The sequence below is a fragment of the Sphaerodactylus townsendi genome, linkage group LG07 (genome assembly GCF_021028975.2).
Source record: "Sphaerodactylus townsendi isolate TG3544 linkage group LG07, MPM_Stown_v2.3, whole genome shotgun sequence".
Lineage (NCBI taxonomy): Eukaryota > Metazoa > Chordata > Lepidosauria > Squamata > Sphaerodactylidae > Sphaerodactylus > Sphaerodactylus townsendi.
The window spans coordinates 50160359-50179542 of NC_059431.1; the positions used below are offsets into that span (position 1 = coordinate 50160359).

Consider the following 19184-nt stretch of genomic DNA (forward strand, 5'->3'; position numbering starts at 1 on the left):
GGTTGAAAACTTTCTGGTTTCAGAAGTTTTGAATCAAACTCTAGTTTGATTTGACATCCGAATGTGTGTACCTGGATTCATTTCTACCTCACAGGATTGTAAACCAGGATTTTGGTATTTAAGACAGAAGCAGACTCCAGTTTGCCAGAATGTCTGCATTTAGTAGTCATGGCAAATTGAAGTTTGATTCAAGGCTTCTGACACCAGGAATTCTTCTGTTACTCACAAGGGTTGGAGGAAGAGAGTTCATGAGCATGGTGATAAGCCATAGCCATGTTCATTACAAACACAGATTGGTGACAACTGAGTGCAGCTATATTAAGTATTAAATTATTCTGAACATTAATCTCTAACTTCTCTGCTACCATCTTGGCATAGTGGGGGCTTCTGAGACTTTGGCTGTAACTTCTTACGCGGGCGGTATACCACAGCCGCAATCCAGGGACGCTTAAAAACAGTGTTCCTGGGAGGGAGTTACTCACCGACGCTGCCGCATTGCGGTACAGTGGCAGCTGCCTGCATAATACCAGTAGCGTGTCCCCTGGCTTCTGAGATGAGCTGGAAGCCAGGAGACAAGGTAGGCGTTCGGCGATGGCGCAGCCTGTGCGAAGGCTGTGCCATCGCCTGCCGCCCTCCTGGGACCGTCCATGCGAACGGTCCCAGGGGCGTGCGTCGGCATTGTTTATGCTGACGCACCCCCGCACTGTTGCGGTGCGGAAAGGGCATTTCAGTATAAACAGTTCATAGTGCAGAAAGGCTGTTCTTGTCTTTCACATGATTTAATGTGCTGCCATATTTAGAAAAAAAATTATTGTATGTAGAAAATTAAGTGGAGGTAGCTGTCCTGCTTTTCTATTTGACTTTCTGGTTTTTCATGTGAAATCTTTCACAGGTTGTTTGAAATGGTAAAGTCCAGGTACAGTATTATGTAACCCTGAATTGATTGTTTGAAGAGCCTCTTATTTTTCATTCCTACGTAGAAAACCAGTGACCTTTACTCTATAGCTGAAATTTCTGAATAGGTAGGCTCCAGTTACTTTCAGAAAAAGATTTGCTCACCAAATGGCTGGGAAATTAATATTGCTTCTGGGCTAGGTATGGCGCACCACCAATTTAGATCTTGAATACGAAGCAATGGAGTGTCAAACTCCCAAGTTTATGAAAAAAATCTAAAAGCTATTTTGGCTTGTCTGCACAGAAATTTCATCTAATGATAGGTAGGTCATTTTGGAAGTGTATGCACAGCTTCTGAAAACTCAGATTAGCCTACACTGCAACATTTCTCCTTCATAAATTTTAGTAAGGAAATTGTTACCTTCTATTCCTTTTATTTCAATTTCAGTGTCTCTGGGGCCTAAGATTCCAGGAATTTTGAAGTCACAAAGGGAAAAACCTTAAACAAAAAGTAAAATATCTGGAGGAAAATTCAAACTGGTTTTTCATCTATCTTAAGCATACCTATTTTATAGTAAGACTCATTGAAATCAGTTGACTTGAAATTATTAGGATGACCAGTATGAAATCCGAATGTGTTATGTTGTATATGAAATAGAATTGTTGAACGAAGCACACATTTAATTTGGGAGGTTCTAAATTCTAAAATATATTAAATTCTAAAGTATTCTAAGAATTCTAAAAATATGTGGATCACTGACATGCAAAAAAAAGTGCCATTGTAAAGATTTTTCATGTAAGAAATAAGAAATGTTGGAGCCACAAAACCATAGCATCTATCTCTTAATAGAAAAAAATCATGATGAAAAATCTTGTTGATGGTGTTTCCCATGTTAATGTTATGATTTTTCCAGAGTTGATCATGCCACAAAACACTTTTGAATACTTAACCATGCCAAGCAATAAAGCTATGGAAGGTATAAAAGTCCCAAACAGGCTGGTATAAATAACTCTTTCTCATCTGTCCTGCAAAATATTTACATCTCTTTACTTGTGAGCCTAGCCTGTGATCTGCTTTTAATGTTTTTCAGAATGTAACTTGATTGAAGGAGAAGATCATGTGGAGGTTAATGGAGAAGTTTTCCAAAAACCATTTGTAGAAAAGCCTGTTAGTGCCGAGGACCACAATGTATATATTTATTATCCAACATCTGCTGGAGGCGGAAGTCAGAGGCTTTTTCGAAAAGTGAGAATATGCTAAAATCATCAATGATGGACTTATCTGGCTGAGATAGAAATGAAAATAATTTTAGAAAAAGAATAAGTAATTGAACTGTATATTTGAGAAAAGCATGTTCTGTAGGGTTGTAAGTGATTTTTATTCATTAGTTATAATGGCCAAACCTGTTGAGTGGCCTTGAAGGATAGTTGAGATTGGACAGGCTCTGTGGTGTCCTTTGACAGTCACTCTGTATATAGGCACTGCTTCCCAAGTGGCCTGGGTTGAGCCCCATTGTATATATCCATAGGTCCAATTTGTGTATTCGTTTCATGACCATCCGACTGTCAAAAGTCAGTTGGAGGACTTTAGTCTTATGAAGAATACAGACCATCTTTCCGTTTCCTCTTTAATTCCCACATTTTATCTTGTATAGTTTATCCAATTCCATATAATTCCTTTACTACTCATACCTTACTGGTCAAGCTATTTCACTCATTGTCTCTTTTTCTCAACTATCAGCTAAAGCCCCAATTGCTATGAGCCCCTGCATAAATCTATCATAATTTAAAATTTATTAAATGCTTACAAAAAATTAAGTGTTGCACCACTTTCCATTGAGCTTTAGTCATTCCCTTCATATTCTGCACCTGAAGTCAGAGCTGAAGTTGCATGTGAGTATTTTGAGTGGGAGGTATGTGGACAGTTGAAGCACACCATAGGCAGTGTGTGGTGCCCAATGTTCCTTTATCAAATATCAAGCCAACAAGAGAGTTTTAAGTGGCTTTATTCGCAAAGAAAGGGGAGCCGTCCTTACATGGGCAGACTATGCCGAAACAACACATCCACAACATGTTTATTCCCTTCTCCTGGTTTCGCCAAACTCTCTCCCTTTCCCCCTTTGGCTAAGGGTACTTAGAGTTACAGCTTTCCTATTTACATATTGCTTGATATGTTTTCCCCTTCCAAATTTCTCCTGTATGTCCATTATTGACTCCCCTTATTCAAGCTGGGGTGTAAAAGTTAATATTCATTAGCTCAGGGGTAGGGAACCTGCGGCTCTCCAGATGTTCAGGAACTACAATTCCCATCAGCCCCTATCAGCATGGCCAATTGGAGAGCCGCAGGTTCCCTACCCCTGCATTAGCTAAACACGCATGCTTCTTCTACGTGACCTCCTGCACTTTGCTTGCGGTTTATGCCTAAGCAGCTGTGTGAGTTTCGTTATCACACACTTGTTTTTAGCCTATACACTTCCTCTTTATCACTTGCTCTCATCTTGTGGTTGGTACTTTCCACCCCATAAGCTCTACACAAACATCTTTTTATCATATTGTCTCATGGTTGGGGACTCTTGAACAAACCTTTAACCCTTTTGGTTTCTACTCTTATTTTAGTAGAAAACACATTTCTCCTATTTCACAAGTGTGTGGATCTGGGTGGGGTGGAATAGAAATGGGAATGTAGATGTCACAGGCAATAGAACTGATTAGCAGATAATTTTTTAATTTTATTGGAAAATGTGATAAATATGTTAATACTTTTTTTTGCAGAATTATGTTGTACTGCGCAAGTTAGGTAAAGCTGGACTGAATAGTAGTATGGTCTAATGTTTAGAATGGCATGAGATTTAAGAATATTGGGTATGTTGTGTTGAGCAAGGAGGCTCTTCTGTGTTTGTGGTTCTGTTTCCATTTGTTTCTGTGTCCTTCAAGCTCATGAGACTCAGTCTATCTACCCAAAGAGGTTCTTGGATGTTCTCTTTTCTTGTCTCTTAAAGTGTTACTCTCATACTACAATAAATTAGACCGTTTTATACTTTTATTTATTGTGTTTTACTTTTAAAATGTTGAAATACTTCAGGTAGGGCATAAAGAAGTATCATTTATTTCTGGCTTTGAGAAGGCTTTGTTGTAACATGGATTTATCTTGATGGAAAGGTTTGTGTTTCAGATTGGCAGCAGAAGCAGTGTTTATTCCCCTGAAAGCAGTGTGAGGAAAACCGGTTCATACATTTACGAGGAATTCATGCCTACAGATGGCACTGATGTGAAGGTATGACAGTTTATATTTAGAACAATCAAGTGCTTAAAAACTCAGTTCTGAAATATTTATCTCTGCCTGAAGTAGAGCTATTATTAAATTTGAAATAGTTCAGGTATCACATTCTGTTTTCTTTAGGGAAAAAAAATACAGCAAAGAACACTTTATTTTGTTTATCCCTTGAGTTACTGTTATTTTATACTGAGTTTTTGTAGTGCAAGTGCTCCTGTCATGCAAAAAGAAGTTAAACATTTTATATTGATGTGTTCTTGCCATATAAAGGGGTCAATTCCCTTGTTCTAAAAAAACAGTTACTCTAACATTTCAATTCAAAACATGTTTACTTGGAAATAAAACTCCCAAGTTCAGTGCACATTACTTCAAAGCAAGTGTCTTCAGGAATGAGCATAAATATACTTGAAAAGATCATTACTAAGTATGGAAATGACACAAATCAACCTATACAATCTGGAAGCAGTTGATTTCTAATAAACATGCAGCAGATGTGTGAGGCTGTTGTTGAATTAGCTTCTGATACTTTTCCAGCTGCCTCAACATTCAGTTGAACTTAAGCATACAGCATAATTACATTCTTTTTCTGGTGTTATGAAAAGTCATATTGATAGCATAAGACTTGGAGCACTGATAGATATGAAAGAAAACTGTGATTTATAAAACTGTCCTTTAACCAATCCTACTTCGTTGTGTAATCCAAATGAAGAAGACACAAACCAGGATTTCAGACTAAAGCTTATTACAGGTTTGTTAACTATGGTTTGTACAAATGTTGCTTTGTCATGATGGCTGAGTTTCCATACCACAGTTTATTGTATAGTGCTGCCTTTCATGGCTATAGAGACAGCAGTACAGGAAGGATGGCTACTCTGCAGGAACGCAGAAAGAGCAAGAAGCCTGGCTTATGCAACAGCTACAATTTCTTACTTGCATTTGGTAGACTAACCAGAGATTAGTGCATGAATCATGATTGAAACAGACCATGGTTTATAGAGTTGCCAGCCACCCTATGGGAACTGGAGATCTCCCAGAATTACAGCTGATCACATAAATAATTTACAGCCCAATCTAGAGGACCATGGCGGCTAGGGGCGGCACCATGCCTCTCCACCTTTAGGGAGCTTCCAGGTTGTGAGAGAAAGTAGCAAACTCCAGAAACTCCCTGGCTGCCTGAAAGCCCCCCATAGGGCTAAATGGACTGGTGGCGTAAGTGTGAAGCCTTCACTTCAAAGACTGGGAACACCCCTAGCCATTTACCAGTTGCACTGGTGTACAACTTTAGGCTGGTGTGGCTCTGTGGGATTCAGACTGTTCCATATCGGGCTCTGCAGAGCTCCCAATTTGCCTTCTCTGCCAGTGTAAGTGCCACTTCACTAGCCAATTCTCCCCCCAGATTGGACTGCTATTACTTATTTATTTAAAACATTTATTCCCCTTCTGAAGCAAATGGCTACTTTGGAAGGTGGACTGCATGGCATTATACCCTACCAAAGTCTCTCCCCTCTCTAAACCCAACTCTCCCAAGCTCCAACCTCAGTCTTCAGGTATTTATGAACCCAGTTGGCTACTCTAGGTTTATCATAACATCTGAGTGCTGTCATCTTGATATCTATGATTTTAAAACACAGAAAACCTTATTATCCTACCACCTTTTTTTAAACAAAGGTATACACTGTAGGTCCAGATTATGCACATGCAGAAGCTCGTAAATCTCCTGCTCTGGATGGGAAAGTAGAGCGGGACAGTGAAGGGAAAGAAGTCCGGTATCCAGTCATCCTTAATGCAAGAGAGAAGTTGATAGCCTGGAAAGTATGCCTTGCATTTAAGGTAACATGAGCACTAAGCATGCAACTGAACTCTGAATAGTAATTGGTTTGTTTACTATCTGAAGTTACTTGCCAGATGTTTGAAGAAAGTTGTCTGTTTAACATGAAGAGCCTGTCATAGTTTTGAGTTGTCGAAGCCTTACTTCAATGTAATGCCAAACCATAGTAAGGCTTCATTGCTTCTCTGCACCCTTGCCTTTCACAGCGTTAATTCTCTCCCTCCTTATGTCTGCAGTAGACCAGAGTTTGCTGTTATATATGAACCAGATAAACTAGTTGGTACAAATCATAGCTTGCCTGCAAACTAAAACTGGAAATAACAACCAAACCATGATTTCCAGTTCTGGTTTTTCCAAATTAAAGTTTGTTGTGAAAGATGAAGCCACAGGAGGGAATCTGACCATGTGATGGAAATTATGGAATCTGACCATGTGATGGAAATTATGCAATCCCAAATCAAGAATAGCTATATGAACCAAGCTAGGCTGTGCAATCCTTTGCAGAGTTACTCTGTAGGACTGTAGAGTTAGTATAATTTATAATATTTTATATTACATTTATAATATTTTGAAGCCTGCTTTTCTCCTGACCAAGTTATCATCCTGCTCTCACAAGGACCAGTGAGGAATTCTGTTATGAAAACCTGTAAGTCACAGAAGGATGGGGACAGAAGCAAAGTGATGTTTTCTTGTCATGTGGCTGGCCCGCTGGTCTGTACTGACAAACCTAAGAACATGCAATGAAAATGAATGCATATTCTTCCACTGTTTATCCCCGCTTCTACTTCCCTCCCCTTCCTTTGTCTTCTCTCTGACAGCAAATTTTTGATTTTAGCTTCCTTGAGGCAGGCACCTGTAATTAGTATGTTGTAAAGCATCATACACATTTATATTGCTATATACATAATAAATGTCATAGTAATAACAATTATATAACGCAAGGATGATATATAACAAAGGTTGGGATTTTTTCCTGATTTTTTTGTGAGGGGGGGTGTAGTTTGTTTTATAAATGTGTAACAGGACTTAAAGAAATATGAAAAGTATGTAATCCAAGGAGACTTTGAAGAGTGTGTAATCCAAGGGGAAAGCATCTTCTGAAAGTTAGTTCTATTAAGTTAAGCCAGATTTTTATATTTAAATAATCAGCAAAACGGAACATGATCTTTTGAAATCTCAGAATTACTGCCCAGGATTCTGCCATCCATTTTGCAGAGGACACATGGACTTTTCTCATGTTCCTTCCCTTTCCTGCAGCTCTTTCCCACCCCTGTAATGATCACTTCTGGGATCATAAGATCTGTGCAGAGGACTGGCTGAGGGTCTGTAGACAAGAGGAAGTAGAGGCAAGAGATTGAAATCAATCCCTTTCCTCAGTGGAGCTGAGGTTGTGGAAGAGCAAGGATTTTGCCTGCTTGTCTTTTGCATTCTGGCAGTCCACACAGTTGTTCCTCTGCATGGTGCTGTGACTCTGGGAGTGACCTTCACAGGGGCTGGAATGGGGTGTTAAAGCAGAGGCATGTGGGAAAGCAACCCGTGTCCTGTGTGGAATAGTAGGATACAGTTCACTAATGACACTTATACTAGTTAGTACTACTAACACCTTTGCTATAAATAAATATCTGTAGTATTTAAGTTTTGAAAATAGATATTTGAACTTATGCAGATTTTTGAATGTGTGATTTCTCTTCTTGCCAGCAAACGGTTTGTGGCTTTGATTTGTTGCGTGCGAGTGGACAGTCCTACGTCTGTGATGTCAATGGTTTCAGTTTTGTGAAGAACTCAATGAAATATTATGACGATTGTGCGAAAATTCTTGGGTAATACTTTATGAACTCACAAGTTTGTTGCATAAGTACTCCTATCCAAGGACTATCCTGTATCTAATTGCAAACCTTAATTCCACACTGTCCTGGAGCAATTAAGGGTTACATCATCAGAATGATTCAAAAACCTCTTATAATTCCATTCAAGCTGATAGGGGGGCTCTTCATTATTTTGGGTCTTTGCTCTGCCATAACAGAAGTAAGCATTATAGCTTTTAGCTATTGAAAGTAACAAGAGGCAAAATGAACTGAAAGAATATAAAAACTAAACAGTTTTTTTAAAGGTTTCATTAAATTGTATGTTTCATGTTTTAACATTATTCTTCAGCTCACTGGAGGATGATATTGGGTTGCAGACCAGTAACTTTGTTGTTATGACCTGTGTAGTTGAAACTTTCCATTAGGTTATCAGATGATATAAATGAGGAAAAGCCTTATGAATTACATCTTTCCAGGTTTTCAGCAGTTCTGAAAAAAGAAGATTTGAAGTTTGTGGGCTGATTTATTAAAATTATTATACTTCCATTTCTGAAAGCAAATTTCCTACTCTGTTATTATATGTTGACAAACTTATAAAAAGAAATTTTCCGAATACTTAGTACACAGCAGATTGAAAGCCCCATTTCCTACCTGTCTTGCCTATCTGTTGCAGAAATAAAAACTCTGCAATTACATTTTTGTAGTTTATGGACCAAGAAGTTGATTGACCATTTACTTTACTGGGATAATTCCTGTGGAGCTGTTTTCCTAAGCTCCACTCACCCTCACCAGGGGCAAGAAGGAATACAGGCATAGAGGTGAGGCCAGTATCCTCTACCCTTACACTGCTCCTGACTTAGGCCAGTGAACAGAAGTGCAGAAGTGTTCATCTTTGTCCTATGTAAGCAGGACCCATATTCCTCTTCACTGGCCTCATGTGCCTAAGCCAGGAAAAGAGCATGGGCACAGGAAGGCCAGCATTGTTTTATGCCATGGCATCTGTATTTTTCCTTCCCAGCCCCACTATGCCCAAACCAGCAGACAGCAGCACAGTTGTAGTGGTGCCAAAATTTGCCTTATGGCATCAGTGCCTGTTTTCCACTTTGCCAGCCACATGGTGCTCAGGCCAGAGAGGAAGACCACAGGCACCCAGCTTTGCCCTGTGCTGGTGTTCTGCAGTTGATGAAGAGAAGCATGGCCACAGGGGTCCATGACTTTAACGTATGAGGAGGAGCATTGGCACAGCAGTGGCCAGTTTTACTCTGTACTGGCCTAAGTGCAGTGTAACTGGTGAACAGACGTATGGACACAGTAATGTGTGCCTTCATCCTGCTGAATTGGCTGTGGTAAGGTCAGCAAAGAGGAGCATGTATTCCTTCTGATTGGTGAGCATAGGATCACCCTGTGGCAGTTGAGATGTGTAGTGAGTCTGGAGAGGAAATGCATGGCAGTTCCTTTCTCAAGTGGGATGAGGCCAGCAAGATAGAACATTATGGAACCTCCTTCTTTGCCTACTGACACTTTGGTCCTCCATCAGGTGAGGAGGACGTGGTTGCTAGAGTGGGCAGTTTCCAGGACTGTTTTGGTGTCCTTGCCACGGCAGATTGGGAGATAAAACTCTCCAAAGGAACACATCATGGCAGGGTTTGTTACTGTAGCGGTTCTCATGTTTCCTCCCCTCTGTCCAGAAAGATTTTAACTGCATGGGGACTATTAGAGAAAAATTAACTGGCATGGACCTCTCCTTGAGTCGGAATAAGATTGTTCAAATTGAACAGATTTGGAGTTTGTCATTAGAAGCCTTGAAATAAATTTGATTTTAAAAGAGGCTCACTCGGAATCTTTTCTGTTCCCATTCAGGTCATTGAGATCATATTATGGTCTAGAACCCTTTTCATTGCCCATTTCCACAAGCTGTTGAAAGTTGTTACCGCTCTGGCATCTTAACTAGCAGAAATACCCATTATTGAGGCTCTGGCATCCAGAAACAATCAAAAACCGTGGGAATAACACTTCTCAGGAGTCTTAAAGTTGAATGCAGCAGAGCATATTGTGGCAACGTTCTTCTGCTATATCTTGAGTTAATTCTATATCAGGCTATACTCCAGATAATTCCAGGAGCATTGCTAAATTGGTTGGAGGGGACAATGATGTCTGGTGGAAAGTTCCCTTCTCCATTTTAGTTAACTCTCATCACCGTCTTTGTCATCAACCAAATTATTTGTTGGGAGGGGCTTGATAGTGAGAGTGTTAAAGAAATCAAAAAGACTAAGTAGGAAAACAAATTAGCACAAAGCTTTTAAATAATTATCAGATTTTAAATAATTTTTTAAAATATTTAATGAGTGCATTTGTCTAGCCCTTTCCGCACGGGCCAATAAACATGGGTTAAGGCCGGAATAAAACCCGGGGGGGGGGGGGCTTCGCATTGATCCTGCTCCTAAAGCGAGTCTGCCCCAGGTTCCCCACCCCCCAAACTCAGGTTTTACAAGAATTGTGATATGTGCAATTCTTTTTCAAGGCATGTTATGTAGCTGTGCCCCCCCCCCCCCCCCCCCCCCGGGCTCCCATCTGCGGAGCCACGCACTGCTGGCTCCAGCAAGGCTCTGGGGGAGCATGTGTGCCTGTTTGCATAGCTGCACATTGGAGGGAGGTACGTTTTTAAAAAGTTTTTTTTAAGCGCCTCCGTACAAAGGTGCATGCCCCAGTCGATGTGCTGGCTGCCCAAGGGACAGCCAACCATGCGAATGGCCCGGGGCTATGCCGAGTTCACTTAAGCCAGCTGCAACGGTCTAAATTTGCTGTTCAGAAAGGGTCTATGTTTCTCCCTATTCAAACTGATAGTTTATCTATGACAGCGTTGTTTTGATTAGCAGTGGCTCTCTAAAGCCTATAACATAGTTAGCAATTCATCAAACTATCTCTGTTGGCTGTGAATTTAAGCTAAATCTAGTTTTATTTTGATGGATTATTTCTGATGAACATTTATTTTCCCCTCGTTTAGAAATATCATAATGCGAGAACTTGCTCCACAATTTCAAATACCATGGTCCATACCTTTAGAAGCAGAAGATATTCCTATTGTGCCAACCACATCAGGGACAATGTAAGATAAAAACTTGTCTTTCTTAAATTAAATGTGCTGCTTGTTAAAATGTTTCTGATTTAATTTTTTGCTCATAGTACTTTCACTTTCAGCTTTGAATTCTTTTTTGTGACAAAAACAAGAAAAATTGGAATGGGTTGTCTCAAACAAGTTAATCTTGTCTTCATTGGATCAGGCCAGGTTAGCTTATTTAAGCTTGCCCTGATTCAAATTCCAGTTGGTTTTCCCACCTACAACTTGAATCATTCACAGCCACCACTACCTAATTCTGAAGTTACTATAATAAAATTGGGGTGGTAGTGCTTTCAGACCCTGTAACATCTTGGGGAAATAGATGTGTTGCAAAACATTAACAATGTAGTTCCCAAACTGAGTCATTAGGAATTATATTTCTCATCCCCTCTAGTGGCCAGGGATAAACATTATTTTTGGATTCACCATAATCTTGCTATTAAGATACCTGAGCTTCCTTTCCCCATTCTGAAAATTGTTTTTTACTAGTTTTGATCCTTTAATGAACTCCAGAACAGGGGATTTTCAACAGAGCTGTTTTGAAGACATATATTTTATATTACCTTGTTATTTTGCATATCTTTATCCTAACCAATCCTTACTGAGAGTTAGAGGATTGGCCTCACATACATGTGGATCATGTCTGAGCCCAGCTACTGTTTACTAATTTATGTGTGAAGGAAAAGTTCAGAAAGAGTTTGAGGAGTCCAATCCATAAACATCCCACTTTGCTCACCAGATATCCAGTGGAAAACCGATCTAAATTGAGTACCTTTACTTGGTTCCAGTTACTTGAGACAGATTGGAGTTTTTGAGGTCATATAAGATCTCCTTGACTTGAGGAATTTTACTCTAAAGCCATTTCAACAGGAAGATCTTAGAAAGAATAGCAGCCATAACAACAATGGATTAGCCTGTCAATAGTTTCCGTCCCCACATATTGCTGAGTATTCACTTCTTTTGGGTTTTGGCTCTGTTCAGAAGCAAGGTTCAATGAATATTATTCTGAAAGCCAAAACCATTGTCATGTATGAGTCAATATTTGATGAAAGTGGGGCTTTTCGTCTATACTGATCTCTGAAGGATGGCTTGTTAAAATGGTCTTCTGTTATAGAACCAGTTGGCTTCCAGACACCTTTGGAGGAGTTAGCTAACTGATCTCGGCCAGCCTTCTGAAATAAATGTTTAGCAGCCATGTGGGTCTCCAAGTACATTTTTAAATAATTGGAACACTTTTATTAGAACCAACCAAAAGACACACAAAAGTATACATGCTCTGGGGCTCACTGGAACCCTTAATCAGTCTGAATGTTATACAAAAATTGTAAAATGTTTAAAAAGAAAAAGGAAATTTCTCAGAACATGAGGATGAGTCCTGGTCATGTTCCTTCAACTAATGCTAGCTTTAACCAAATTCTGATGTACAGAGTAATTAGAGACAAGTGTTGAAATTTGTTATTGCCTATAAAGTTTAATTATTCTAATGCCTCTTTTCCAAAAGAGCTGGGTGTACCTTGGAGCCAGATCACTTAAAGCGGTTTGTGTCCATTGTGTCCACCCACAAGCTTTACTCCCCTTCCTGGTCTTACTACTTCTGCTGAAGAGAGAAGTACAGAGATCTTGCTGGCTTTCCCTCCCAGCCTTTTAACCATGTACTTCCACACACACACCTATAAGTGATTCCAAAAGGTACATCGCCTCTCCTATGACATACATAACTAAACCTGAAGTACTTAAATATTGGAGGGCTTTTGCTCTGGCATAAAGCAAAGTCTTCCTTTCAGCTGTTCTTGAAGGCTGATACAAGAAAATTCTCTAATATGAGAGACAATGTCCTTGTAAATCTGGACACATAGACACAATAGAACATATGCTTTCTCCACTATAAAAACATATGTACTAGCCTTGGATAGGGTTCACAGGACAATTTTATATTTCTGTGCTGCTCACATATATCAGTTCTGGTACAACATACAATGTTTCTGTACCTTGTCTCACAGAAAGATAGAACTTCGATGTTAAATTAATCTGCAGCCACTTCCTGGATTTTCTTTGTATTTAAAGGAGGTGGTAGCCATTTTAGGGGACCAGGGAAAAATGATGGAATAGGAAGGTTTGACTTTTGAAAAACCGAGGGGTGGAGAAGAATCTCCAGGTGACCTCAAGAAGAATGCAGTTAAAACCACTGTGATAGCCCAAGGGATTCCAGAGATACAGGTGGTTTTATCTGTGGCAGCCATTTTAATATCAGGAGGTTTTTTTCTGCAGCAGAAGCATACTACTTCCACTTCCCCTGAACAACGCAGAACTGCATTTTATCTTTTGGTGGGACAGAGCATAGGTTCTGTGCAGCAGCATTTGAAATGCACCATAGGATGTGCCAAAAAATAGGCTTAGATTTGAAAGTTACAGTTAGAGTACTTTATTTGTTAATTTCATTGTTACCTTGTCCCCGCTTTTTTAGCCCAAGGCCGGGCCCAGCTGCACAGCCATGAGGCCTATCCCCCGCTGGGTGATTGCGCCAGCGCCCAAGGCTGGGCCCAGCCTGCTGGGCTCTTGCACTCCCCGGCCTCCCTTCTAACAGGGAGGCTGACTGCGGCCGTGGACCTGAGCTGCCCACAGCTGCGCGCCCCTCGGCCCGGCCCCACCAGGTTTCTCTTTCAGCCGTCGGAACCTCCACCAGCAGAAAGAGAAGCCTGGAGGCACCACAGTCAGGTGCCTTTGGCCTGGCCCTGCCAGGTTTCTCTTGCTCCAGTGGAGGCTCCACTGGCAGAAGGAGAAACTTAGTGCCGCTGCCGTCACACGCCACTTGGCCCGGCCCTGCCAGGTTGCTCTTTCGGCCGTCGGAGCCTCCACTGGCAGAAGGAGAAACCTGGTGCCGCTGCACACCCCTCGGCTTGGCCCTGCCAGGTTGCTCTTTCAGTCAACGGAGCCTCCCTCAGCAGAAGGAGAAGCCTGGCGGCACCGCCGCCACACACCCCTTGGCCCAGCCCTGCTAATCCCAGCCCTGGGATTGCCACCGTTGGAGCAGCTGCCGGCTAAGGTAAGTTGGGTGGGGGGAGGGGAGCATCCGGAGCAGGTGTTGCACCCAGGCACCATTTTCCCGATTCGCCTCTGTTCTGAACCAACATGTCCTTCCATCAGCCTTCCTATGGGGCCTTGTGACCAGGCTTGTCCCCCTTTCAGCTGCTGCTGAACTGAACATTGTCTGGAGATTTAAAGGGATGTGCAACTTGTTTGTATGGTTCTGATTCAAATATAGGAATGCACCCAAAAAACCCTTTGTAAAAATGCCGTCTTAAAAAGTGGTTTGCAGAATGCCAGAAGTTTGGGCCTTTGTGATGTTCTTAGGCAGGGTATTCTACAACACAAGTGTCAAACTTGCGGCCCTCCAGATGTTCATGAACTACAGTTCTCATCAGCCCTTGCCAGTATAGCCAATGCTCATGTTGGGAGGGACTGATGGGAATTGCAGTTCATGAACATCTGGAGGGCCGCAAGTTTGACACCCCTGTTCTACAACAAAGAAATCACATGTACAAACATATGATGATCTCACCAATTTCAGCGGGAAACCTGAAGAAGGCCCTGCTTAGATGAGTGAAGCTGTTGTGTTGTTGGGGAACAGGGGAAGAGACAGTGCTTTAGATACGAATGTCCCAGACCATGAAGGACTTTATTGTGTGTGATAATGAGTACTAGAATTGAGTTCTGTAGCTGGTGGGCAGCCAATGGAATAACTGCAGAATGGGTAAAATATGCATGCTCCATCTGGCACCTGATAGTAGCTGAGCTGCAGGGTTAAATGGACACACACCACCAAAAGGCAGGTGTTAGTTCAAGAGCCAGTGCATTGCGCTACCAGCCCTCAATCCCAGTAGGCCCCATGAATGCCCTCACCCACCCCATCCCACACTGTCGTCCAAGTGGGACGTGAGCACAGCCCCCATAGCGCAAACTTCCAGGTTCTGTAAGGTGGCCAGCTGCAGTCTTATCTGGCCCTCCACTGAGGTAAGTGCCTCAGGGAGGGCAAATGTGCCAATACAAGGTTGAGCTGCTCTTGTGAATCCTTTTGCCTTTACCCTTTGAATGGGGCTCTTAGTATCTCATTGCCTTTTAGAAAGTCATAAAGATATTTTTGTTTATTCATGTTTTTGAACTTGTTTTATACTGATGATATTTAACTTGTAATAGTTAATGTAATGTTTTATTTTTTAACTTTAGTTCATTTTTAGAACATTGTTGAAAAGTGAGTCATAAATAGCCAAACTTGAAGCTTGACATTCCAAACTTTACTTTCCAAAGCTATAATGGTGACTACCAAGCATTCCTTTGAAGGCTGAACTATTGTTCTTTTTGTTTTTTTGTTAAAATGGTTTTGTATCTTTTACTCACACCTGAGGGATGTTCCAGCACTTTGCTTTCTTTTTTTGTATTTATTCAGTTTCCTAGATAGTATTAATAGAAAGGTGATATCCAAATGTAATATACTGCTGCTGTTTGTTATATTTATGCCATTTGCTTTATTAATCTGTACAATTTTTAATATTTATTGAGATCCTAGAACTGGGAAGAATAACCATGCTCTTTGTGTACTTAAAGGATGGAACTTAGATGTGTTATTGCTGTTATACGGCATGGGGACCGGACACCAAAACAAAAAATGAAAATGGAAGTTAAACATCAGCGGTATGTGATTAGCAGGCAAAGGGGGAAATGGGCTAACATTTTCCCCCCTGAAGATTTGAGCCAGGGGCCTCGTGTATCATTGTGTAATGAGTATATGTGATTTGTAATATATGGATTTTAAGTATTTTAAAAAATATCATAATTGAGAATTTAAAACACGCCTGCATCAGTGTTCCTTGTTGAATCTCCTGACATGCTAAAGCTTTTTTATGTGTGTTTCCTGCTCATATCTACTATTTTGCTTTTGGGAATGTAAGTTATTGTGTTTAAAGTAACACGGTACTTTGAAGCTCTGAAGATGACAGTGCATTTGTCCATTCTGAGGGTGTAAAAAAAAAGAGTGTGGAGCAAGTCAGATATTGCTGTAAGATAGGTAATTTCCTTAAAACTATAAAGATCTAATAGCAGAAAAGTGGCAAAACATCCTTCAGAGAAATGGACATTCCAAAGTGTTTGTCCAGATAAAGCATTATTAGGGACATCATGTGAAAGTCAGGGCCTCTTTAAGTTGGTAATCATTTTATTTTATAAATAAACCCAGAAATGTTGTACCAAATAGGGGAGACTATTCAGTGAAGGATAGAACCTGCGCACCATTTCAGCATTGTGCAGTATAATTAATGCCAAAATGCCAGTGTCATCATACACCTCAGAAGTCTGAATGCTCTGTTATATTGTTAGCTGTTTCAAAAGTGGGTAAGAAACATGAACCTCTGTGAATGCTCAAGTATCCCTTCTGTATGGAATAAGTAGAAACTGCTCATACAGTATGATAATAATTCTTCCACTCCTTTGAGGACCCTTGGTGCCATGAATACGTGCGGTTTTCATAAATGAACAACTTGTGTGTGTGAACATGCATGTTCATTCCCAATACTAATTTGCCACATATCATGTATTTAGCTAGACATTAATGTTTCTGCTGTTTTCTCTGTAATAAAAATTTAGAGTCAAATAATGCAAAGCCTAGTGTCAGCTGGCAGATTAATCCACAACCCTCCTACTGATTACATGTTTCTTTTAAAGATTTTTTGATCTTTTCGAAAAATGCAATGGATATAAGTCTGGGAAGCTAAAACTGAAAAAACCTAAGCAATTACAGGCAAGTTTGTTAGTCTTTCTTATGTTTCTACATAAAACATACTGTGTTTTTATAAACTGTTTATACAATATACCACTTTTTTCAGGAAGTACTTGATATTGCAAGACAGCTTTTATTAGAACTTGGGCAAAACAATGACTCTGAAATTGAAGAAAGCAAGGCTAAACTTGAACAATTGAAAACGGTGTTGGAAATGTAAGTACACTTCAACGTCCATGTCGATACCGCCTCGTGCTCAGTGGCTGTGGATCTGGTGTCATCCATGGCGACACTAGGCCTCTCCCTGGTAAATTCTGGCCCCACTCATGAGGCTGGTCACACTCTGGGTTTGATCTTTGGGTCAGGAGTTGATGTGGTCGTATTCTCTGTTGATAGAGTGCCATGGTCTAACCACTATGCCCTGAAGGTTTGGATGGACTTGCTGCGCCAACCCTGTCTAGGCGATGGGCTGATTTATGCCCGCCCGCAGAGATTTATGGATCCTATTGGATTCCAGAATGCTCTGTGGGATTGTGAACCTGCTGGCATCCTCGATGAGCAGGTGAAGACTGGAACTCCAGGCTACTTCTCGTCTTCTCTTGCATTTGCAAGCTCTCACCCAGCCCAATTGATTCGTATTATTCGGTCTCTTTCCTCGCTAAAGGAGGATTCCAAAAATCCCCAGTTGGCTCTTGGCCGTGAGGCATTTATGAACTTTTTTGCGGACAAAGTCTTGTCATTCTGTCATGACCTTCCTGCCACCTTTGATACAATTAGCGAACTTAGCTGTAAGGATATAAGATGTACCAGGAATAGATAGAAATTTTAAAAATCTATCATAACATAAAAATTAAATAAAAACAGCAATATTTTTTAGAAGGCCTAATTTCAGTGAAATAGTAAAAGTCAGAAATAAAACAGCAGTTCCAAAAGTTGTTGAAAAAAGATGGACAAAAATTCCACAGAGTTAACTAAGAGTCTGGGTAAATTGAAATGTTTTAAGCTGGCACAGGCCATATCACTGTTGGGAAGATATTCTATAACCAAGGCAACACAATGCCAATCTGAACTGATTCCGGATAGGTACAACAATTAATCTGGTACCATATAATTTTCTACAAATTGGCATTTAGTGATGCATTAGGTATAGAATATCCTTCCCATAGCTATCTGTTGATGTCTGTTGATTTCAGTGCCAGCTTCAATTTCTATTTACCTAGGCTTTTAACATTTAACTTTTAATTTCATTCATTTAAAGGAAAGGGCTGGGTGAATGTAGAATGAGAGTTATCTTGACCCTCTTATTCTTACAGCCATGACTTGACTCTGCTTGAATGTATGCTTCTTCAGAGGCTGGAAATATTATTCCTTCACCAGCCCTCTTTGAAATTGCAGTTATGCTGGATTGATTCAGCAGTGTTCTAGATACTTTTCAGAATCAAGTTTATTTCAATTATTTTCTCTCATTTGTTCATTTGTTGTCCTTAGGTATGGACATTTTTCTGGTATAAATCGCAAAGTTCAGATGACATACCTTCCTCATGGTTGCCCCAAAACATCTAGTGAAGAAGAAGGTACTGTTATACCAGTTATTTAGAAATCAGTTACTGGAATTTGATTTCATTAACATTAGGCTACTGGGAAAAAAATAGCAGTAAACAGTATGTTCTAGCACTTGAACTTTTGACAAAAATTGGTAATTTTTCTTGATCTTTATCAGACCCACATAATGTATCAGTGCAAAACTCTGTGAAGTTCTAGAGCTATTGGCTAAAAATTGGTGCTCAGATTCTGAAGATATCATGCCACAGGACTTAATATTATCTGAGGAGCAAACATTTTACTGCAGTAGCTAGAGGGGTCCTCTAGCTACTGCAGGAGTCTACCCATACCATGTAGCTGTGGACAAGTCTACATAGGAACCACCAAACGCAGCGCTCAGACACGAATTAAAGAATACGAAAGGCACTGCAGACTATTTCAGCCAGAAAAATCAGCAGTAGCAGAACACTTGATAAACCAACCTGGACACAGAATATTATTTGAAAACACAGAAATTCTGGACCACTCTGACAACCACTACATCAGACTACACAGCGAAGCCATTGAAATTCACAGACACATGGACAACTTCAACCGGAAGGAAGAAACCATGAAAATGAACAGAATTTGGCTGCCAGTGTTGAAAAACTCTAGAAACAAGACAGTGACAAATCAGCTCCACACAAACACAGGACAACTATAGACAATATCAATCAAAGGAAACAAAGACCAGGATACTTCTATTCAGATCCACTCACCTATTTGCCTTGCTATCTTCATTGTTACTCCTAGGCTACAGACTTCTTTGTGACTCACATACCAGGCTACTCTATTCAGAGGGCCTCACCTTTTGACCTCACAGTATATATACTCCACTTGCTTTCCATTCCTACTATCAGATCCTCTGAAGATGCCAGCCACAGATGCAGGCGAAACGTCAGGAGAGAATGCTG

At 40.5% G+C, this 19184-nt stretch overlaps 1 protein-coding gene across 1 annotated transcript in view; it reads left to right on the forward strand.

Annotated features, from left to right (window-relative positions):
• PPIP5K2 (diphosphoinositol pentakisphosphate kinase 2) overlaps positions 1–19184 on the forward strand; it is a 76548-nt gene that overhangs the window by 17430 nt on the left and 39934 nt on the right. The window contains 9 exon segments of the mRNA XM_048504259.1: positions 1986–2140; positions 4067–4168; positions 5837–5998; positions 7695–7816; positions 10806–10907; positions 15522–15608; positions 16635–16710; positions 16796–16905; positions 18178–18263. Of these exon segments, the coding sequence (XP_048360216.1) occupies positions 1986–2140; positions 4067–4168; positions 5837–5998; positions 7695–7816; positions 10806–10907; positions 15522–15608; positions 16635–16710; positions 16796–16905; positions 18178–18263 (1002 nt within the window).